Raw genomic sequence first — 24,120 nt, 5'->3', positions numbered from 1 at the left:
TTACTTTATTACAAAATAATACAGGTTATAAATAATCTTTAAAATAACAAAAAATATTGTTACTCTGAAAAAATGAAATGGTACTCAATAACGCGGACTACTGAATTGATTTAGATAGAATTTGATGCTGACGTAGATATTACATCATGCCCAGAAATGAAAGGTACTATTTCTGAAAGAAGTTATAAACCCTAATTCTTCTCAGTCAAAGTCAAGAGTGGAAGATATCACTAATACAGTAAAACTGATGCGAAACTTTGGATGTTAATTTGTATATTTTTTTGTTAGTTGTTACTTAATCACGTCAAGACTATTACCAATTTTGATAAAATATAGCTTATTGCCTGGATTTACACATAGGATACTTTTTATCCGAACTGAACACTTCTGTGGGAAAAAACAGGATTCACGATATAACCTAATTCCACGCGGGCAAAGCCGCGGTCGGAATGATATTTTTTTAAATAAAAAAATTGTTTTAAAAAAACACAAAATATATTGACGCATGTATTTATTTTTTGCACTCTATTATAATTGTAATTATTCATTAGGTACAAATAATCAAAATAAAATAGCCAGAACAAAGTTAGGCCCTGGTAGGGTAGGTAGGCAGGTACAGCAATGTGAGACGAACACTGGCTTATTTATACCAATAATAATGTATTATAAACATTAAATTAAGTTTACAACAAAAATACATAATTTCTCTTAGTGTGGGAGCTACAGTTAATAATTATATTGTATAATAAGTGACAGCAAAATATGATGTTGTTAAATTTTGTTTTGTTACATACTGTGTTTTTGCTGAAATAAATAATTTTTCATTTTTCATTAGCTAATGTGAAAACGAATCAACCAATCATCCCACAACAATGAAATGTGCACACAAATATTCATCCAAATCGGTTCATGTGATTAGGAGGAGTGACTCCAGCGCCATCTTCCGGGCCCAAGTGTGTTTCCAGATCACCCAAGAACTCAATTTAATATACTTACACAAAATTTTTCGAAATGAAAACTCACATTACTATGTAAATATGAATATAAACCTGTTTTAGTACTAAGCAATTTCCCGCACAGGTGTAGTAAGTATAAATGAAATAAATATCAACATCAAATTCTTTATACAACATACTTATCTACCACCTACTAAGAAATGTAATTCTTGAAATTTTTTCGTATTTTTTTAAATATAATACTACTCCAATGAGCTCCTGTTCCATATTACGGCCACCATACTTCCACTAAGTTCACCATGATTTTTTATTTCTTTGCACTTTGTTGCTTTTTGCTAAAAATGGAATCATGCGATAAAACCAGTAGAGCGTTGATAACATACATTTTTGACTGAATAAAGGTACTTACGAAGGAGTGGGTTCACATTGTGAACAATCAGTGGGTTTATTTTCCTTCTGGATTCCGGATTTCTGAAAAGATTATCTATGCTATAAATGAAAAAAATCTTACACATTCGTTATGTACTTAAAACAGGGGTACATATCAAACATCGTCTATAATACAATTATCATCAAATTTAAAATAAAACCAACTTACTTCATCAATTTGTTCCAATTGTAAGCATTCTTTTTCCTCCAACCTTTATGTATCTTCTTCTTATTTTCTTTATTGTCCCCATTTGTCGTATTGTGTTGTCACCCTTTTTTACGATGGCGCGAGCGACACAAGTTCCCCGTGTGACGGCCGTAGCGGGAATGACTCGTGCAGCGATCGGGGTAGGAAGGTACAGGGCGGCTCTCGCTATATTGGCTGGTCGCGCGCTAATTTCAAGTATTTCTTGTTTATTTCAAAACCATCGCATATTTCAAAATTCTAAATCGGTAGACGTATAGGTTGTATGTTTTATAGTTAATATCCAAAAAGTCGTAACTTTACGTTTGTTATTTTGAAGATGCCAGAGATTAAAAAAAAATAACAATGAGAACTTTGTATTTTTTTTCTATCGAGAAAATATCATGGAATCATGTTTCTAAAACGGTAGACGTATTGTGTTACTATTGAACTTTCTTGTCAAGAATTTTCATCACGACAACTTTAATAATATAAAAATTACGAAGGTTTAAGAAGGGCCGTAAATGTTAGAAAAATTAATTCATCACCTTAAATGGTAATAACTTTTTTATTTACGAACCGATTAACATGAAATCCATACTTAATATTATAAATGCGAAAGTAACTCTGTCTGTCTGTCTGTCTGTTACTCAATCACGCCTAAACTACTGAACCAATTTTCATGAAATTTGGTATGGAGATATTTTGATAACCGAAAAAGGACATAGGCTACTTTTTATCCCGGGAAAATGAAATCCCGGAAATCCCACGGGAACGGGAACTATGCGGGTTTTTCTTTGACTGCGCGGGCGAAGCCGCGGGCGGAAACCTAGTAAACACTAAATGTTAAATGAAGATTACCACAATATATTAATGAAAATCGCATCTAAATCGGATAAGCCGTTTCTGAGATTAGCGTGCACAAACATACAGACAAACAGACAAAAAAATTTATAACTACAGTTTTGGGTTTGGGATCGATTTAATAATAACCCCTGCTATTTTTTTTTTACATATTTTTATTGTACAGACATCACTTTTCTAGAATTTTATTATATGTATTGATTGACCACGCGCAAGGTTACTAATTTCCACTACATCCTCATGCAAATCGTCAATTTTTATGAACATTGAATCTGTAAATAAAAAAAAATCAAAAGATAAGTACCTAATTTTATTAAAAAGCTACTAACAAATAAAGTTTTATCAAGAACTAAAGTGACCTTCTTTGGGCGTATAATATAGTCTTGTAAAAGTTATACATAAAAATAAAATTTCATCATTTTCTTATTTTGTCATAACTTTAACTAATTAAAAACATGAGTATAACTATATAATTATAATAAACAATAAATATAAAAGCTACAACTTACCTTTTGTGGGAACGCAAGAAGGCGAAAATTAAAAAATAGCCGAAGATTTTTAAAAATGTAACGAATGAACACAATCACTGTTATCTACTATTACCCAAAGAGAATACAAATACTACGTCTATTACCTATATAACTGTAATGGTGTCTTGTTTGACATCAAATAATAAACATCTACCCTCACTTATAAAAATTTAGTATATTCACATGAAATATAAGCGCACCTGAAATGGACTCTGGGAAGATATGAATTATTTATTTAACTTTAAAAAAAAAACAACCTCACCAACATCATAATTCATAATATTTAAATTATGAATTTCCAAGGAGCGTTAATATTATGTAAATTGATTTAATTTTAATGAAATCTCATAGATGGCGCTGTTTTAAATTTGTCTTTATACTACTAAGATTCATTATACTGTTTCTCTGCCAAAATTACTTAAATGATGTAGTTTTTATAGTGTAAAGGTAGACAATAGCATGGCTTACTCAAAAACAACATTTAAACATGAGTCTTTATATTGTACGCTGTCGTAGTACACGGAATACGTAAGAAAAATAAAGGTTCACAGCTCCTCCCCCGAAGGTGATAGCATGATAATATGTATATAACAGCCTGACCCGACCTGTTAGTAATATTCATGCAAAATTTGAAGTAAATCTGTGCAGTACTTTCTGAGATTAGCCTGGACAAACATACAGACAAACAGACAAACAGACAAACAGACAAACCGACAAACAGACAAACAGACAAAAATTCTAAAAACTATGTTTTTGGCTTCTATATCGATTATAGATCATGGATTATGTATTCTTTTAAAAAAATATTCAATGTACAGTTTTGACTTTCCTACGATTTTATTATATGTATAGATAAATTCAAGAAACGTCTGTAAATCATCGAAAATATTAAAGTGTGATTATTTTTAGAAGTCATTATGCGACTAGAGGCCTGATAAGAAATGACGTAAAATATTATTTGTATGAACGCTAAATTATACTTTGAAGTATATGAGATGTTGTTGGAAAAAGAGGAAATTAGTTTTGCTGTTGATGCGGACAATCGTTATCGAGTTTGATTCGCGATAAGCTCGCCATGCAGCAGGTAATCTTATCGTGGAGTGATAATAGTTTATAAGTGTCAGTGAGTTACGCGCTCTGCGACCCGATGCTACTAGTGCTAAGCAGGGTAGCAAGGGAACTCTGTTGCCAATACTAACACAGTGAACCACATTCCTAGTGACCATGAAGACAAAACGTCTGTGCTTTATTTTGGCAGCTTGTCTGATGTAAGTAAATAACATTTAATTAATGACACATCGATAATAGTGTTTATATAATCGATCACCTTTAAATGATGTCAATTAAATTTATTTAAAATAAAGTATGTAAATGGAGACATTTCATGTAAACTACTATGCGCCATTCGCAATACCTATACAATTAAATTCTGAAGTATGTACTACATTATTAACTATTAAAATGTTTAATTTGTTCGTTAATTTAATTAGCATTTTTATGTGTGTAACACCTTATTTTTTATCTAATTTTGTAAAACAACATCTGGTACGCCACTTGACAGACCACAAGGATACATTATACATATTTTTTCTTGAAGCAAATAACATGAACGAATATAATATTTATCTAAAATTAGGTTTATAGAATATTCTAAAAGTATACAGCTATAGTTACGCCCTTGTATTTATCACGATTCTTATCTCTGTACTTAGCAATTCTACGTCAGCTCGTTATGATAAAAGATATCCATTGCTTTATATAGTCACGTGTTAATGCATCTTTACCAAATTTCAGCCAAGGAATCGTTAGCGGCCAAGATGGTGATGTAACGGAAATACCTTCCGAGGGTGATATCCAACCTTTGTTAGAGACTAAAAATGTAGACGATGCTATAGAAGGTAGTGGAGACCCATCTATAGATGATAATATTGAAATCACAACTCAAGAAGCAATCCCAAAATTGGAACATATAATGCCACTAGATGTAAACGAAAATGAACAAGATACTAACAATTCTTCGTCTCCATTACCATGCCCAAAACCATGCGTTTGCAGCATTGAAGGGGATAAAAACAAATTCGTCGTAGATTGTTCTGGATATTCTCTTACAGAATTCCCATGGCCCCTAGATTCAAGGATAACCACATTAAATTTAAATAACAATAAGTTAACAGAGATTCCCAAAGAGATATCCACTTTGAAAGAATTGGAAGTACTTAATGCAGATGACAACGCTATAATGGAATTGGCTGCAGGTGTAAGTACTTATCATAAAATTAATAAGATGAGAAAAAAATTGTTCATCCTATTTCAATGACCTAACAACATTATTTCAGTCGGTGAGCGAGCTTCCAGCATTAGTTAAATTGAAACTAGCAAATAACCGCCTGATAGAATTTCCGCAAGATTTGAAAAATAGCCTTTCGGTAATGAAGTTAGAAGAACTAGACTTAGGCGGCAACGATATAAGAACGGTAAGATACATTCTTATAAAGATCGAAATATAAGTAATTTTGTCTTTCATCTTAATCTGTATTATAAATTAAAATAATAATAAAGTATCTTAATAACGTAACTTAAATGAATACTTAGTTATTCAAAACAATAATTATAAAATTTCGCGCCCGCGCCGGCGAGAGCCTTTGCTTTAAAAATAATAATTAATCATATCAAGTACATAATTAATTTAATTCTTATTAATAATATTTTAAAAATTCTCCTAGAATTTCTAGGGGTATTGAATTGCAATTAAGTTTTTAATAGTTTTTATTTATCCAATATTTTTCAGAAATTTACACCGGAACTTTTTTCTAACCTAAAGTCACTACGCCAACTTACGCTGCCCTTTACGGCGTCTGATCTTTCTGAAGATTTGTGCAAATCATTAAAGGAAACTTTGGAAAGTGTTTGTTATGAATCGTGTAAGAAGAAGATATTTGAATGTCCAGATGCACCAGAATCAATTGGAGATGACTTATTCGATGCAACGTTGCCGGGTATGATTGCATTCCAACCCGATGATATTCAGAAATCATTAAACACTGAATCTAATTCAAGTAATACTACGCCTAGTACGGAAGCAACAACAGCACCTACCCCGCAAACAAGTGCAGCATCTTCAGTTTCTGAAAGTACTTCTTCAGTAACAGAATTTTCCCTACGTAATGCTGTTAATCAGCAACCCATCGATAACGTTCCTTTGAATAGTATTGTAGAAGCTCCAACAGAAACGTCGCAAGCAGATTCAGAAGTGAAGATAGGTGCAAAAACAGCTGAATCGAAATCTGGAGGTGGTGTAGACAAAAGTGTAATAGGTATTATAATAGCAGCTATGGTTGTCATTGTGGCTGTTATAACTATTAAGAAGAATTGGAGTTCAATAAAGAAAAAATTCGGTTCAACTCCGAGAACAAACGAGCGCACCACGGTCAATGGTACATCTCCGGAAGAAGTCCCATTACAAGAAAAAGCTAATGATAAATCCCCTGTTTAGAATTAGTGAATGGTGAATGGACTAAATATTATACTCGTGTTGAATGAACTTGATCTGAATGAGACATAACAATGTTTGGAAAAGTGTAATGTATGTTATTAACTTATCTTTTGACTAGTTTGTGGACGCGTGTATATTAATGTAAACTAGTTAAATTGTTATTTAATTTTGTAAACACGAAATTGTAGATTAAGTTTATTAGGATAGATTTTGTATGTAAATAATTTAAAAGCGCTTTTGTATTACGTCACCCTTAAATCGATTACAGAATAAATTTATTTATATGAATGGTTTATTTATTTATAATAAGGTTGTATTATGTAGACTTAATAGCACAGATAGCATTAAATAATTTTAACTGAATAAATTGGAAAATAATGTCTTTAAAGCTCTTTTAAAATTTTCGAAGAAACAGTAAAATATTCAACAGACGTAAGTTCAACACTACAAGATTTGAGAACCGTTATTCATCGGAGGAGAGCGTCGATGTCGAATGCACACCGGAGTTTCGCTTTCTCATTTATTTTTATAACAATGAGGTAGGTTAACAACTCGATATTGGTTACCTCCAATGTTCAGTGCCGTGCGGTTTAACACCCGGACGAACACGTGGGAATAAACAAGTAGTTTTATAGCTTATCTATTGTTTTGGTATAAGCTTCATAACTGCCAAGTATCATCAAAATCCGTTCCGTGGTTTACGTGTGAAATAATAACAAACATAAGGTACTGTTTCACAAGCTTATTTCAAGCACGCAGCATGCTTCAACCGAGCACTTGCTGCTTACAAGCACGTGTGTCCAAGCCCTTGCTCAAAATAAGCATGCTTATTTCGAGCATGCTCAAAAATCAACAGGCGTGCGATTTTTGAGCATGCTACCTGCGGCGCGGGTGGAAGGAGGCAACAGGTTTGCTTAATGAGCATGCTAGTATCGATCAGTCGGTCGCAACAAGTGAAGTGCGCGTGCACAATTTATATGATATGTATAAGCGCTGATATAAGCTTCTGGATGCATTGCATCGCCAGCAAAAGAATGATCTTGTTTAGCTCCATACGGATAGCTGTTTGATTGTCCATGACTTTATTTGAACTGACAGAGAGCAAGGAAGCACGCTATAAAATGGCATGTGTATTTGAATGTCTGCTTTGAGCATGCTTATTCAGGAGCATACTTAAAACTAGCATGCCTATTGCTAGCAAACGTAAACTGCTCATCAGCATGCTCATATTGAGCTATTTTAGAGCATGTGTAACAGTAGCTATAAATCCATACATTATTAAACTATATACCTACTATCGCGTACAAAATGTTTCAATTAAAAAAATGTATTCTGTAAATTAAGATCTGCTTGAATTAAATGAAAATACTGATTTGACTCTGTAGAAAGTAATGATGTGGTTTCCGGTGCCTCACTTTCAAGCTTCAACGAGTTACAATGTACGTAGAAACTAACCTGACGCAATCATACGCGCTTATTACCTAGCCTACAATCTAGACGCTCTTGTCAGATGAGGGAATAATATGTAATATTAGTAAATGGATGGTGTTATAAATGTGGTTTCTAAAGTGAAGAAACCACGCGTATAACCACAATGTATAATAAAATAAGGATAGCCATTACGAAAAGATATATACCTAGGTACTAGGTAGGTAATATGTAAGTAAAAAAAGTATTTATTCCCCATATTTGCCTACACATATATGTATTTGCAATCAGATGTAGAAATAAAAATTGCAGTTATTTATAGTTAATTCCTACGTAAGACTTTAGCTATATAAGCTATTTATGTACCTACAACAAAGAAACCGAAGAGGTAATGACGCATGCACAGGTGAGACAAATTTATGAACACGGTGGCAATAGTGTGAAGCCCTATTCAGAACGCTCAAGGTCCGACCATACCACGTGCATTTTGTAGGGTCTTATGTATGTTTATTGTTTCTTTCTTTAATGTTTGTATTTGAAGCTATATTCCATTTATTGTGTACATAATTCTTGTTTATATTTTTATCAGAGTGATCAGTGCTTATACGCTTGAATCACGCCTCATCATACTACTTTCTAGCTGTAAAGATTAACATTTAGTTATTTCCAGAAGTAAAATAAAAAATATAACACTAAATAGATTGGACACGTGAGCGTGACGTCTATAAATCGTTAGTAACATTTTGTTTGTATATCCGTGGTCTGCAAAAATGACAAGACGCACGTCATTTGCTTTGACATCAATAAATATTTAAATCTCATCTATGTTGCCCACATTGCTATGATATTATGTATATATAAATTATAAACGACACGTGGGCACGAGCTCGCGGATAGACTAGCAGTCTGATAATAATTATAATTTATAACGCTGTTGCATAATTTGCAAAGCGCGCCTTGAATACTTTTCCATTTGCGTAAAAATGAAACAAAAGAGAAGTAAAGGAGAAGTCAAGGATATAAATTATGCATATCCATACTATTAGTCCATGTCCATACTAATATTATAAATGCGAAAGTAACTCTTGTCTGTCTGTTACTCAATCACGCCTTAACCTCTGAACCAATTTGCATGAAATTTGGTAAAGAGATATTTTGATACCCGAGAAAGGACATATGCTACTTTTTACCCCGGGAAATAGGATAGGTTTTATCCCGGAAATCCCACGGGAATTATGCGGGTTTTTATTTGACTGCGCGGGCGAAGCTGCGGGTGAAAAGCTAGTAAACTATAAAGTATAAAGCAATAAGATTAATTTGCTTGATTTTTTTCAATTTACATAATATTTATTAGTATTTGGTTGAGACTAGGTATATTCTATAATACTATAAATTTGTTTCAGTTTCAGTTGTCAAGCTTATTAGATGTTGTTCCATTTTCAATGTCAAAAAGGCCCGTGTCTATATTTTATAAAAGAAAGTCATGTTAGTTACACCGCTTTTAACTCAAGAACGTACGGTTGAACAGATCCCTTCAACCATTCGTTCTTCGCTCGTTGAATTTGTCTCGGTATATATTGTGGTTATGACTTAGAAAATTTCAAACTTCAAATAACGTCTAAAACTCTAAACATCAGAGCCACTTTCGGTAATAATGAAATATTAAATGTAATTTTATGTAAACCCTTCGCAAGTCAAGCTTTGAACAGTTTATTAAAAATAGCACTATATTATTTGATACCTATATCAAGAACATCAAAAAAGTTCGTAAAGTTATACCAGTTCTCATTTCAAAATAAATTAGACTTGAAAATAGAAGAATGTACCTACATCCTATAGTTCCTAGGATACATATCTATACTAATACTAGCGGTCCGCCCCGGCTTCGCCCGTGGTACATATTTACGTTTTCTCTACATAAGAACCATCCTCGTACTTCAAGGAATATAATAAAAAAAGAATTATCGAAATCGGTTCAGCCGTTCTCGAGTTATGCGCTTACCAACACATTTTGTTATTCATTTTTATATATAAGATTATAAAGCTGAAGAGTTTGTTTGTTTCATTGTTTGAACGCGCTAATCTCGGTAACTACTGGTCCGATTTGAAAAATTCTTTCGGTGTTAGATAGCTCATTTATCGAGGAAGGCTATATATAGGCTTTAATATATCATCACGCTACGGCCAACAGGAGCCACGGGGGTGAAACCGCGCGGAGCAGCTAGTTATTTAATATTTACCAAATAAATAACTTTAATAAAAAAAATGTGTTGCTTTTCAAGAATTATAGTCTGAACTCTGAATTGAGTAGAATATAAGTTGAAATGTTTACAAATATAATATACGGGAGATGTAATTACAAAGTCAGATGCTGCACAACACGTTTCGCTAAAATTAACGGAAGCTAATGAACTTTCTTTGGCTTTAAATCCACGCAAGCAATTGCTTTATATTACGCATTTAATACACACGACTCCTAAATAAAATAGTCTTCTTGCCCTTGACATTCTATTATAAGTAGGCGGTATGTAAATAAAAACTTACAAAAACGTTTCAAGAACTAGTCACAAATTTTCAACACTGGTAACTAAAAAAGATAATTCATTTCGTTGATATTGTGTCCATAAAAAATATTATCTAAGAATATGTGTGACAATAATTTCCAGCACACTCCAGGAATTTGGTAGACCGTACTACATGCAAGGTGTTTGACTGGTGTTACTATATTCCTATTTCTATTACATCCTAAACACTATGATTACACAACTTATGTTATGTTATATGTATTAGGTACTTGGGTTATGATCAATTCTATGGACATACATTTTCAGCATGTACCTACCTATGAATCCTTAGCAATTTAATTTTTTTACAATCTTTGTAATATAGATTAGTAATCGGTAATATGAGTGCAATACAAAATTACTTAATCCGAAAGTGTGTTATTATTTATTATTTATAATATTATATTGTAGGTATACAATGCAATATTATTATCAATAAAACGTTAGTTCCCTGTGTTACACTGACCAATAAGCTCTTGACATGAATACATTATCTTCTTATCATTTAACGAAATACCTAATGAAAAGATTAGACACGGAAAAACATGAAAAACATTTTTCAATATTTACTTCAATTGAAAACGATTCTTAGTTCTTTGGCCTATTTAATTTGTGCGTTTGTTTAAGTGAGCGGGTAACCGTCATTTTGTGCGCAATTATCTGTATCGCGTTGATCACATCCACGAGGCAGGGCCAGCACGTGCAGGCACGGTGATCCCAACAAACGTGGCGCGCCTGCCACCTAGATAGTTTCTAGTTTCTACACGAGTGAACTACATTGCGCAATCCGAATAAACGCAGGACTGTCTTATTTACATCCTTCGCTCGTATCCTTTGTTCTAAACTTATGAAAATGTTGAATCATATTTAACTCTTATAGCGCGATAATTCTGCTACCAAATACATGATTTACTTATTCACAACCAGGCTATATAGACTAGAGAAGATAATTTTTGAAACAAAAAAAAATCGCAGTCGGATGAAACCCATTAGAAAAGGAGGGGAATATGATAAAAATGTAAGGAAAAATAAATTACGGTCAATCCGAGTTCGGGAAGCGGGAGGGGGGAGAAAAAAATGGTTTTTAAGAGAAAAAAATGGTTTCTCTCGATTTCCGACAAAACTACAAGTCCTATAGAAAAAAGTTCAATGGCAAAGTTGTAGGTAATTAAAAGTTCTACAACTTTTGTATTCACAATTTTTTCACATAACCTAAAAATTTAGGTGAAAAATTAAAAAAACCAAGTTTTTGGTCTTTTATTTATATCTACTTCAAAATTTCTTTTTTTTCTACGAAATTTGGTGGAAACTTACTTTATTATGTCCCAAATACACTGTAATTTATTTGATTGAAAATATTTATTTTTTCGCCTTATTTTGAATTAATACCAAAAAAACAACCTAATTTTCAATCGAAAAGTCACCCGTCAAAATATCAGCTTTTTTCAAAAACTTGGGGTGCCTTTTATTCATTGAAATCTCTACTTTCATATGGTGTAAAAAAAATAAACACCACCATAGTAAATGTTCTCAGGAAATGCATACAAACAGTCTGAAAATTAGCTTTTACTAAATCAGGCACACTTCTCGAACTACCTGATATGTTTTTATCGACATCATTTTGCTTTTGAATATGCTGTAAAATATTAAACTTAGAACAGATAATTATTTTTCTTTTGAAATATTACCGAAAAGCCGATACAAGAGAAGATATAGAGTTCAAGAATTGTGCCTGATTTAGTAAAAGCTCATTATCACACTGTTTGTATGCATTTCCTGAGAACATTTACTATAGTGGTGTTTATTTTTTTTTACACCATATGAAAGTAGAGATTTCAATGAATAAAAGGCACCCCAAGTTTTTGAAAAAAGCTGATATTTTGACGGGTGACTTTTCGATTGAAAATTAGGTTGTTTTTTTGGTATTAATTCAAAATAAGGCGAAAAAATAAATATTTTCAATCAAATAAATTACAGTGTATTTGGGACATAATAAAGTAAGTTTCCACCAAATTTCGTAGAAAAAAAAGAAATTTTGAAGTAGATATAAATAAAAGACCAAAAACTTGGTTTTTTTAATTTTTCACCTAAATTTTTAGGTTATGTGAAAAAATTGTGAATACAAAAGTTGTAGAACTTTTAATTACCTACAACTTGAAATGAAATGAAATGAAATGAAATGAAATGAAATGAAATGAAATGAAATGAAATGAAATGATTTATTTTGCAAGAAATGTGGTAGATTTACAGATGTTGCATAATTCATTGTTCAGCACAAATCGCCAATTGATTGGCATGCAAAAATTAACAAGAGAATGTCAATGTCTTACTACATAAATATCATTTTTATAATAATTATACATATGTCAACTATTATGTAACCTTTTTCACTTACAATTATTATATAAAATTTATGTCAATTATTACGCTTTTTACTATTAAATGTCAATTACTACAAATACAATTTAATTTATATAAATAAGCAATTACAAAATTATAATATTATGTCATATTTTGATTTTTGAAAAAATTCTTTTAAGTCATAAAAACATTTTTCAATTAGCCAGGCTTTTAAACGCTTTTTAAAAATATTAAATGGCAATTCCCTCAAAGATTTGGGAATTGCATTGAATATATTTATACACATAACAGATGCATTTTTTTGGTGTAAGGCCGTACGGCATTTAGGCATCAGCAGCCTTGTAGGGTCTCTATTGCCAAGTTGATATCCCTCTTTTGCAGATCTAAACAAATCCTTATGTTTCTTAGCAAACATACAAGATTCCAGGATGTACAAACCAGTTAATGTTAATAGTTTGCATTTTTTGAAGAGTGGTCGGCAAGAGTCCATTGGGGACGCATTACAGAGAGCCCTAACACATTTCTTCTGTCCAATAAAGACACTCTTTACATTCGTTGAGTTTCCCCAAAACAGTATACCATACCTTAGCACAGAAGCAACGTAAGCATGATATGCTGTCAGGGCAGCTTCATACGAAATTGTTTTTCTTAGTTTTCTTAGGGCAAATACGAACTGGTTAATTTTAGAACAGATAAATTCACATTGTAATTTCCAGTTTATATGCTCGTCAATTTGTACCCCGAGAAACTTTGTACTATCTACTTGCTCTATTTGTTTGCCATTGTATTCTAGATTTATGCTAATTTTATTTGTCTGATAATTAGTAAATTGAATAAATTTTGTTTTCGTCATATTGGGTGTCAAATCATTACTCTCAAGCCATGTCATAATAGAATTTAATGTATTATTCAAAGTCATGTTATAGTCAGAATCTTTTTGATTGTCAGGAATAGTCAAACATATGTCATCAGCGAATAATGCACAATTATAATTCGTCACGTTTGGTAAATCATTTATATAAATTAAAAATAGCAAAGGTCCCAACATGCTTCCTTGTGGTACACCACACGTGTTATACTCATAAGATGATTTATACGGCGTCATTTCATATTTATGATTTAAATTTGAGATTTCTACACACTGTTTTCTTCCGGATAAGTAACTCTTGATTAAGTCATAAGCAATGCCTCTGATTCCATATTGTTCGCACTTATTCAATAATATGTCATGATTAACCACATCAAATGCCTTTGTCAAATCAAAAAATATTGATATTACAGGCATCTTTTTATCAATGCTTTCAGTTATATTTTTTAACACGGAAAATATAGACATCTCTGTGGATTTGTTTTTTTGGAAACCACTTTGTTGTGAACTTATAACATTATTTTTTAGAAAGAACGTTGATAATCTTTTGTATATAGCCTTTTCAAAGATTTTTGCAAATATAGAAATTAAAGTAATGGGGCGATAATTGTTAATCTCGCTCCGATTTCCTTTTTTGTGTAAGGGTCTTATCACTGATAGCTTCAACATTTCTGGAAAAATACCTTGGTCGAAACATTTATTTAAAATATTTTCCAGAACATGTGCTATGTACTGTTTACATTCTTTGAGTATAGTAGTACAGATAGAGTCATAGCCAACAGCTCTTGTCTTTTTGAGTGACTGAATAATATTTAAGATTTCTGTTACGGAAGTAGGAGCAATAAAGATACTTTTACTGACTGGGTTAATATTATTTTTATAATTTTTAGTCATAGGTCCAGTACTTGAGTTGATTTTATTTTTAGTAATATTTATAAAATAGTCATTAAATTTATTAGCAATAATCATAGGTTCATTCACGTCAATATTGTCTATATTAAGTTTGTCAATGCATGTTTTCAGTATATTATTATAACTATTATTTTTTATTACATCCCAGGTAGCTTTTATTTTATTACTTGAAAGTTTTATATATTTCTCATTCAATGTTTTTTTAGAATAGTCTATACAGTTTTTTAAAATCTTGCAGTATTTCCTATACTTCATTTTAATTTCCTGAGCTTTGTTTTTATAATATTGAAATCTAAGTTGTCTTTTTGTAGTACAAGCTGTTTTGATACCTTTAGTTGCCCATTTTACTTTTGTTGAACCGCATTTTATAATTTTTTTACTTACAGGGAAGCAAAGGTCGTATAAAAGACAGAACCATTGATGGAAGTTATTGAACGCTGTATTGGCGTTAGGTTCAGTAAAAACATCACTCCATTTTATACAGCTTAGATATTTGTTGAATTTTTTAATATTTTCATGCGAATAGTCACGATTTTTTATGAAAAAGTATTCTTTTGTTTTTGTACAGTTGTTAGTTTTAAATTGCATAATTTGACATGTGTCGTGGTCGGATAAAAATAGCTTTAACGTTTTGCCTTCTGCACTATTTATTGTACTTGCTATAATGTCAATACATGAATTTTGTCTTGTCGGTTCGTTTATGTGTATTTTAATGTTATAATTGTTTAGTAAATTTTGCCATTGAACTTTTTTCTATAGGACTTGTAGTTTTGTCGGAAATCGAGAGAAACCATTTTTTTCTCTTAAAAGCTCCCCCCTCCCGCTTCCCGAACTCGGATTGACCGTAATTTATTTTTCCTTACATTTTTATCATATTCCCCTCCTTTTCTAATGGGTTTCATCCGACTGCGATTTTTTTTATCTTTTCATTATTTTCAAAGGCTTCTACCCCAGTCTAATACTCAATGTCAACGAGTTATCGTTATAAATAAATAAGTAATGAGTAAAAAAATACTTATGTAAGTATTAAGTAATGCTTTATTTGTGGTTTTATAAAATGTGATTGGTTATTCATGAGCATTAAATAGACATAGAAAAAAAGTAGGAAAATAAAACTCGTACATAATTCATTTACGGTGAATCACAGTGATCGTTAAGAATTAGTATAATTATATTTAATGACTATTAGATATACGCACCCACACCTATTTCCATTTAATGTCCCTTTTTCCAATCATAATACTTAATAAAGTAAAATTAACCAGCTAATCATTACTGTTTAGTTTACATATACAGTTATTTACATAACCGGTATATTTATCTCGTACAGATAGTCGGTACGAGAGATTTCAGAGCAGTCATCAACGATATTAAAGGTTAGTAGGGCAGTACGTCGTGTGACACCGTTTAAACTTAAATAACCAAATGCTGCGATACTATTGTATCTGAATAAGATTATTAAGAACATTGTAGCTGTAATGTTAAAGACTCATATCCATAGGAGGAGTAGTACCCGTCTCTTAAATTAATTTTATGTGGAACAATTGATACGAAAGGGCATTCATTGCGTTGGTTTCGGTCTGGTGTTCGCGTTATACATCTAAAAATACTATCCATTTGCAAATAATAAACTTCTTAGTGTAGTGTACCTGACTATTTAAAAATAATGTAAGTGATTCGGAAATGTAAATAAAAACAAGCATCGGACTTCACCAAATACGCAGTTCAAAATTATTATTAGCAAAACGTGTTTTATCTCGAGAGTTGAATTTAATTTTAGGTTGATAGTGTGGCCTAGAGGAGACAACACGTTACGGCTGCGTGGAATTGTGGAATTAGTGCGGTTGGAACAGATTTCTTATCAAATCTATTAGATATATACGCAATTTATCGAAACTTCGTCTACATACGCAAAATTTGATGCGCAATTTGTTACAGACTTCCGGTCGTCGACTCTTTCGGTCTCATTGTTAAAACGCATTGAATCAACGTCTGATAACTCCAATATACCAATAGTAAACAATGTTGTTTACCGCAATGTTTATCCAACTACTCCTTATATGAAACTCGCACAATAAACGACATAGGTTACTTACTTATTTAGTGTTTACAATTAATTACCGTCATGCGAATTTATATTTTTTAATAGAACATGATATCGTGGGTTTGACGCATTTGGTGCACTTCTCAACTTGTACACCATGCTCAAATGGTGAACTTAGCAACTGGTGCACTTCTCAAATGGTACACTTCGCAACTGGTGCTCTTCTCAATTGGTGCACTTCGCAAAATGTTCACTTTTTATCATGAGTGGAGATTTGGAAAAATTGTTTAAAAATGAAAGAATCTTTTGTTTTGCGTAGGTTATTTTCTTAAAAAATACAATCTACCTTTTAATTAGGTACACTCTTACTCAAACAATTTTCGATGATTTTTTTTCAATTTTCGATGATATTCTTAAAAAATACAATCAACCTTTTAATTAGGTACACTCTTACTTAAACAATTTTCGATGGTTTTTTAAAAAATTCAATTTTATAAAAATTCACACGAAAGTTAAAAAAAATTGTAAGAAAGATTACAATATACCTACCTATCATATCTTTATATAATGAACTTATGCTAAAAAATATTTTTTTTTATTTAATGATAATGAATATGATTTCGAGGGACTTTTTTATATATGTAAAAAATAATAAAATAGTGTTTATGCAGAGTTTAATTAAAATTATTTATATATTTTATTATAATGATTTTGCAGTACTTAGGTAAATCTTTCTCACAATTTTTTTTATAACTTACGGGTGACTTTTATATGATCATTGAAAATTGTTTGAGTAAGAGTGTACCTAATTAAAAGGTTGATTGTATTTTTTAAGAAAATAACCTACGCAAAACAAAAGATTCTTTCATTTTTAAACAATTTTTCCAAATCTCCACTCATGATAAAAAGTGCACATTTTGCGAAGTGCACCAATTGAGAAGAGCACCAGTTGCGAAGTGTACCATTTGAGAAGTGCACCAGTTTCTAAGTTCACCATTTGAGCATGGTGTACAAGTTGAGAAGTGCACCAAATGCGACAAACCCGATATCGTTTGCTCAGTTTTATAACACGAAGAGGTGAGCCAATGAAGCTTTGACCTTGTTACGAATCAAGCAGCGTGAGGCGCGACATACGGAAGAGTATTTCGTACGTATACATAATAGATATCATGAAAATGAACGTCATGTTAAAAAACTTTTGTAGTTACTAGGTGCAAATAAATCAAAATAATAAAAAATAAAAGATCTCTGTATTAGTAATGTAACAATAAGTTAGCTCTTATAATGTACAGTGATAATAACATAAAATAAGTAAATTATTTAATAAATTGTATATAATGTCTCGCATGTAAAGTGTAGCAATAAATATAAAAATATAGCCTCCTGAAGAGGCGACAGTAATGTACATGTCGTTATCGGCAGACGGATTAAGGGCAAGGCCAGTGGGTTACGGACGCCAATCGGCACCTAGTACCAACTAATAACCACGACTTCCTGGTAATTGTAGAACCAAACGGGTGAGCAAATTAAACAAAGCACGCGGATTCCGTTTACATTGTGTGTAAATATATGGGGGTTACAGGTTATTTATCAGGACTGAAACGACATTAAGCGGCGCAGTTTGTACTTATAAATAAACGTGCATAAAGTCAGAAATTTATATTTTGTATTAAAATTAAAACCTACGTAATAACTTAGTCTAGTGCGCAACAATATTACGTGGTGGGTAATTTTTTGTATGTTTTATCGACCAAGTGGTAAAATAGTTAATAGACAACGCACGTCTTAGATAATGCTTTTCGGTTCCATATGTATTCATACAGTGGGATGTATGGTCTATAATTATTACACGGTGTATCTAATAATATGAGGGTTGGTATATAAACTCACCTCCATAACAACATAAACATAAGCTGTGCTGTCCATACAGTCGTGCATAGCGACAAGGTTCGTGTGATGGAGCGCCGTCAGCTCACGAAGAATTTTGATTTCCTTCACCAGGATCTCTGATGCCTTCTGTATACCTTTCTTTGTGACGACTTTCACGGCCACTGACTGTGATGGGTTCTGTAGCAAAAGAAATAAATATTAGCTTATTTCTGACGACAAAGATCTCAAATTTGTTTAATACCTAATCCCAAAGCAATGCAGTTTTTGGATAGTAACTACCTCCCTACATTAAAATTGCTTTTACCTAATTTCCTGTAAACTTTTTATTACCAACTTCAAAAAATGAAAGTACATAATATCTGTTCACTGATCGATTTTCTTTAGCGACAAGTAGGTGATCAGCCTTCTGTGTCCTGCCAGACCATGACTTTTTTTTTCTTCGTCTCCACCGGAAATCGAACCCAGGACCCCTCGGTTCTACGCTCACGCGTCAACCACTGTACCAAGGAAGCGGTTTGCCACATATACCAATAGAGAACCTTAATTATTTCGGGAACGTTGATTTAAAAAAAAAAACACTCTTGGATAAAAAAAAACCTTTTACAAAACATGCTTTAAATTTTGAAGTCATCGCCCTTACGAGCCTCTATCTTTTATTGATAAGAAAACCTAACGGTTTTGACTTCTTCTTATTATATTTTTTTTCCAACCAGCGCGCGATGGAGTGCATAAACGCATAAATACGGTTATTGCAGAATACAATTACATAAGTGGCCGCGTGTGAAACGATTTTTACATTCGATATGCCGGAACCCGTATTCTTGATTTGAAGTTATATTGTGTGAACTACCTCGACAAAAAGTCTTTATTGCAACATAAGAAAGTCTCCTATACAACCGCAGTACTCGGTATGTGTTCATATTTTTAGTAAGATTTAATGGATTTAAATAACAATGTATATATCTGTACTAAAATGAGTAGTAGGAAATTAGTGATCTTATATCATACAATTATAGTAATATAATTAAAAATATCAAAGGGGTCTTCTGTATGTTAGAAACTTAGAGCATTACAGGTTAGACACATATACACTGTAAATATATTTTGTTCAGAATCAATGTTGACTCAAAATGTTGATGAGTTGCTGCCAAATGTTGCTGGCAACATTGTGGTGGTGCAGAGTTTTTAACGCACGTTGAAATGCGCGAGGAGTGAGATACGAGGAGTGTCAACATTTAAACAATATTCCACCATGTTTATCAACTGTTGCTCAACAAATGTTTACCATAAATATGAGGTAGAGCTTTAAAGTTTAGATATATGGTATTGTACTTTCTACTGATATGATAAGAATTTCGAAGGCTACTTTTATGGCAAATGTCAATTGATTACATAAGAAAAGGGCCAAATTACGCGGAAAGTTTAAGGTGATGAATTAATTTTTCTAACATTTACGGCCCTTTTTAAACCTTCGTAATTTTTATATTATTAAAGTTGTCGTGATGAAAATTCTTGACAAGAAAGTTCAATAGTAACACAATACGTCTACCGTTTTAGAAACATGATTCCATGATATTTTCTCGATAGAAAAAAAATACAAAGTTCTCATTGTTATTTTTTTTTAATCTCTGGCATCTTCAAAATAACAAACGTAAAGTTACGAATTTTTGGATATCACTACATAGTATAAAACAAAGTCGCATTCTCTGTCCCTATTTCCCTATGTCCCTTTGTACGCTTAAATCTTTGAAACTACGCAACGGATTTTGATGCGGTTTTTTTTAATAGATAGAGTGATCCAAGAGGAAGGTTTATATGTATAATAACATCCATTAAATAGTGGAGAAGTACTGTTATTTTTGAGGTTTCTAATGTTATGTCGTAAATAATTACATTTTTTCCGCTTACATTGCAAACGCAGGCTGAACCCTACGAGTTTTATCAAAATAATGTACTAAGTATTGTACACATTGAAAAGGTCTACAGAAAAGTCCGCGATGGCATATGTCTATCTCTTATGGATAACCCACAATAACTTTTTTTTTGTCATTTACTTTTTACGATAAATAATGGCTAATTTTCGAAGCGATTTTAACCAATACAGCATTAATCCTAAACCAATTAAATACCTTGAATACATTGTTCATTTATTATAGATCTATATGGCCCTTTACACCGTATGATTTAAGAGAATATTTTCGAAGATATTACAGATTTAAAAATTGCGGGACGTACCGTTTGTCGCGGTACGGCTGGGCCGCTTTTTTTATAAACAACGTTAAATTAAGTTTTTCTGTAGTGTATTTAGTATCAGCATTGCACCCGTGCGAAGCCGGGGCGGGTCGCTAGTTAACTATAAAACATACAACCTATACGTCTACCGATTTAGGGCGTTTGTCCACTACAAGGAATTTTACGGTCCGGCATTCCGATTTTTTACGGTCCGGTATGGCACTCCATTAATCTATATACTAGCTTGTGCACTATACGTAATTTTACTGTCCGACATTTTACTTTTCCCTATTCCGGATGGTTTTTTGAGTTTACGAGTCGCTGTAGGTATAATTGTTTTCGAGTGCCCACTTGCTTGGATTTTACTCTTTTTATTGCATATGCCAATTGAAAGCAAGCTCTTGTTTTACTTTCTTTTAGCTGGCAATGAGATTTGAGAAGTCGGTATTGTTATTTTATATACATTGACCAAGCATTGACCTATAATTATTATCTAAGTAAGTGTTGGTAAGTTAAAGTTCAAGTGGGAATAGATTTAGCTCCTCGTCACCGATTAAAATAAATAAGTGAAACACGCATTTTAAATCTCTTACGGAACTTTACTTTTTATTATAACGAAGTAATATAATATTTCACCTTCTATATTTTTACTCGTTTCTTGTAAAATGCGAAAACAATCATGCCGCCATACTTCCTTGAACTGTACCGCACTGATCCGAGTAAAGACGGACAGGTGCACAAGCAATTCATCGGTTTTTTCATGCCACACCGGACCGTAAAAAATCGGAATGCCGGACAGTAAAATTCCTTGTAGTGCACAAGCGCCCTTAGAATTTTGAAATATGCGATGGTTTTGAAATAAACAAGAAATACTTGAAATTAGCGCGCGACCAGCCAATATAGCGAGAGCCGCCCTGTACCTTCCCACCCCGATCGCTGCACGAGTCATTCCCGCTACGTGCTACGGCCGTCACACGGGGAACTTGTGTCGCTCGCGCCATCGTAAAAAAGGGTGACAACACAATAAGACAAAATGAGACAAATGGGGACAATAAAGAAAATAAGAAGAAGAAACATAAAGGTTGGAGGAAAAAGAATGCTTACAATTGGAACAAATTAATGAAGTAAGTTGGTTTTATTTTAAATTTGATGATAATTGTATTATAGACGATGTTTGATATGTACCCCTGTTTTAAGTACATAACGAATGTGTAAGATTTTTTTCATTTATAGCATAGATAATCTTTTCAGAAATCCGGAATCCAGAAGGAAAATAAACCCACTGATTGTTCACAATGTGAACCCACTCCTTCGTAAGTACCTTTATTCAGTCAAAAATGTATGTTATCAACGCTCTACTGGTTTTATCGCATGATTCCATTTTTAGCAAAAAGCAACAAAGTGCAAAGAAATAAAAAATCATGGTGAACTTAGTGGAAGTATGGTGGCCGTAATATGGAACAGAAGCTCATTGGAGTAGTATTATATTTAAAAAAATACGAAAAAATTTCAAGAATTACATTTCTTAGTAGGTGGTAGATAAGTATGTTGTATAAAGAATTTGATGTTGATATTTATTTCATTTATACTTACTACACCTGTGCGGGAAATTTCTTAGTACTAAAACAGGTTTATATTCATATTTACATAGTAATGTGAGTTTTCATTTCGAAAAATTTTGTGTAAGTATATTAAATTGAGTTCCTGGGTGATCTGGAAACATAATTGGGCCCGGAAGATGGCGCTGCAGTCACTCCTCCTAATCACATGAACCGATTTGGATGAATATTTGTGTGCACATTTCATTGTTGTGGGATGATTGGTTGATTCGTTTTCACATTAGCTAATATTATGTATTTTTGTTGTAAACTTAATTTAATGTTTATAACTAATACATTATTATTGGTATAAATAAGCCAGTGTTCGTCTCACATTGCTGTACCTGCCTACCTACCCTACCAGGGCCTAACTTTGTTCTGGCTATTTTATTTTGATTATTTGTAATGAATAATTACAATTATAATAGAGTGCAAAAAATAAATACATGCGTCAATATATTTTGTGTTTTTTTTTTAAACAATTTTTTTATTTAAAAAAATATCATTCCGACCGCGGCTTTGCCCGCGTGGAATTAGGTTATATCGTGAATCCTGTTTTTTCCCACAGAAGTGTTCAGTTCGGATAAAAAGTATCCTATGTGTAAATCCAGGCAATTAGCTATATTTTATCAAAATTGGTAATGTAGTCTTGACGTGATTAAGTAACAACTAACAAAAAAATATACAAATTAACATCCAAAGTTTCGCATCAGTTTTACTGTATTAGTGATATCTTCCACTCTTGACTTTGACTGAGAAGAATTAGGGCTTATAACTTCTTTCAGAAATAGTACCTTTCATTTCTGGGCATGATGTATCTACGTCAGCATCAAATTCTATCTAAATCAATTCAGTAGTCCGCGTTATTGAGTACCATTTCATTTTTTCAGAGTAACAATATTTTTTGTTATTTTAAAGATTATTTATAACCTGTATTATTTTGTAAAAAAGTAAACATTACGAAATGATAATAATTATTAATAATGTCTAAGTAGTTGTTAAAAAGAAGATTATTTGTTTATAAGCAAGAAAATAAAACCAATAAATCAACAATTAAATAAATGTATGACAATATTATAACTGTATGACGACTCCATACATGTTTGTCCCGAGTCGGCCAGCGGCAGCGCGGCGAGTTTGCAAGAATGACTTCGCGCACACCCGCGTTCGCGATAGCGAGCTATAAAGGTGGCTTCCCACGGTCTGCGATGTCGCGGACGGACGCGGACCAGCTCGCACCTACGCACCGTGGGAAGGGACTCGTCCGTGGTAGCACAGACGCGTCTGTGGCGGTGCGCCGTATCCGTCGCGAGTCGGTTTTTTCAAAGGTGCGGTGCGAGCTCGTGCGGCGCGGTCCGTGCGCGTCCGTGTCATCACAGACCGACAGGTCACAACTGCCTGGACCTGGACGCACTTCGCCTTCAATTTCAGTATCAAAAGTACCGGACGGATTGTACCTTGCTCGTGATTGTTTGCATCGCCTTAAAAAATTGTGCAATAAACAACATGTCATTACAATATTGGTTACTTTTTTTGGTTCTAATAGAAATGGTTTATATACTATACAGACCGATCCGCACTATCACGGACCGTGGGATGAGCCCTGTCTGCGGTGCGTTGCCGTCCGTAGTCGTCGGCTGTGCGTGTAGATCCGTAGAATCGCAGACCGTGGGAAGCCACCTTTAGACTCCGCCCGCCAAGCAGTGGATTTTTTTTGTGTATCGTCTTAATCGTTTCATCACAATTGTACCATCCATAGTTTACAGT

At 32.9% G+C, this 24,120-nt stretch overlaps 3 protein-coding genes and 1 long non-coding RNA gene across 6 annotated transcripts in view; 2 read left to right on the top strand and 2 right to left on the bottom strand.

The window, feature by feature from the left end:
- Positions 1-24,120, bottom strand: part of Atg1 (serine/threonine-protein kinase unc-51-like protein Atg1) — a 57,737-nt gene that overhangs the window by 30,174 nt on the left and 3,443 nt on the right. For all 3 annotated transcript variants that reach the window (XM_089702525.1, XM_089702526.1, XM_089702528.1), the window contains exon 2: positions 18,524-18,700. In XM_089702525.1, the coding sequence (XP_089558651.1) occupies positions 18,524-18,700 (177 nt within the window). The remainder of the gene's footprint in view (positions 1-18,523; positions 18,701-24,120) is intronic.
- On the bottom strand, positions 1,239-2,063 carry LOC149483469 (uncharacterized). Its single transcript, XR_016316535.1, has 2 exons — positions 1,555-2,063; positions 1,239-1,445 (listed from the first exon to the last, which is right to left on the bottom strand). It is a non-coding gene; the product is annotated as an uncharacterized LOC149483469 (long non-coding RNA).
- On the top strand, positions 3,904-6,744 carry LOC149483468 (uncharacterized). The gene is made up of 4 exons (XM_089702516.1): positions 3,904-4,231; positions 4,758-5,220; positions 5,300-5,437; positions 5,752-6,744. The coding sequence occupies exons 1-4, from the start codon at positions 4,188-4,190 to the stop codon at positions 6,454-6,456; spliced, it is 1,350 nt and encodes a 449-aa protein (XP_089558642.1). The 5' UTR covers positions 3,904-4,187; the 3' UTR covers positions 6,457-6,744.
- Positions 19,327-23,511, top strand: LOC149483467 (uncharacterized). The gene is made up of 4 exons (XM_089702894.1): positions 19,327-19,338; positions 21,659-21,879; positions 22,007-22,068; positions 22,143-23,511. The coding sequence occupies exons 1-4, from the start codon at positions 19,327-19,329 to the stop codon at positions 22,181-22,183; spliced, it is 336 nt and encodes a 111-aa protein (XP_089559020.1). The 3' UTR covers positions 22,184-23,511.

Source organism: Colias philodice, chromosome 13 (assembly GCF_061535455.1).
Source record: "Colias philodice isolate Cphi_HAF_F1 chromosome 13, ilColPhil1 Martin Lab GWU primary, whole genome shotgun sequence".
Lineage (NCBI taxonomy): Eukaryota > Metazoa > Arthropoda > Insecta > Lepidoptera > Pieridae > Colias > Colias philodice.
Note: the sequence above shows the minus strand (reverse complement) of the source record. Positions and strands in the feature narration are given on the sequence as shown.

Bases quoted from the DNA above. Each gene is read 5' to 3' on its own strand.
- LOC149483468 (XM_089702516.1), top strand. From the start codon at position 4,188: ATGAAGACAAAACGTCTGTGCTTTATTTTGGCAGCTTGTCTGAT. The intron at 4,232-4,757 runs GTAAGTAAATAA...ACCAAATTTCAG, and splicing joins ATTTTGGCAGCTTGTCTGAT to CCAAGGAATCGTTAGCGGCC. The intron at 5,221-5,299 runs GTAAGTACTTAT...ACATTATTTCAG, and splicing joins TAATGGAATTGGCTGCAGGT to TCGGTGAGCGAGCTTCCAGC.
- LOC149483467 (XM_089702894.1), top strand. The intron at 21,880-22,006 runs GTAAGTTGGTTT...TAATCTTTTCAG, and splicing joins AATTGGAACAAATTAATGAA to AAATCCGGAATCCAGAAGGA. The intron at 22,069-22,142 runs GTAAGTACCTTT...TTCCATTTTTAG, and splicing joins CAATGTGAACCCACTCCTTC to CAAAAAGCAACAAAGTGCAA.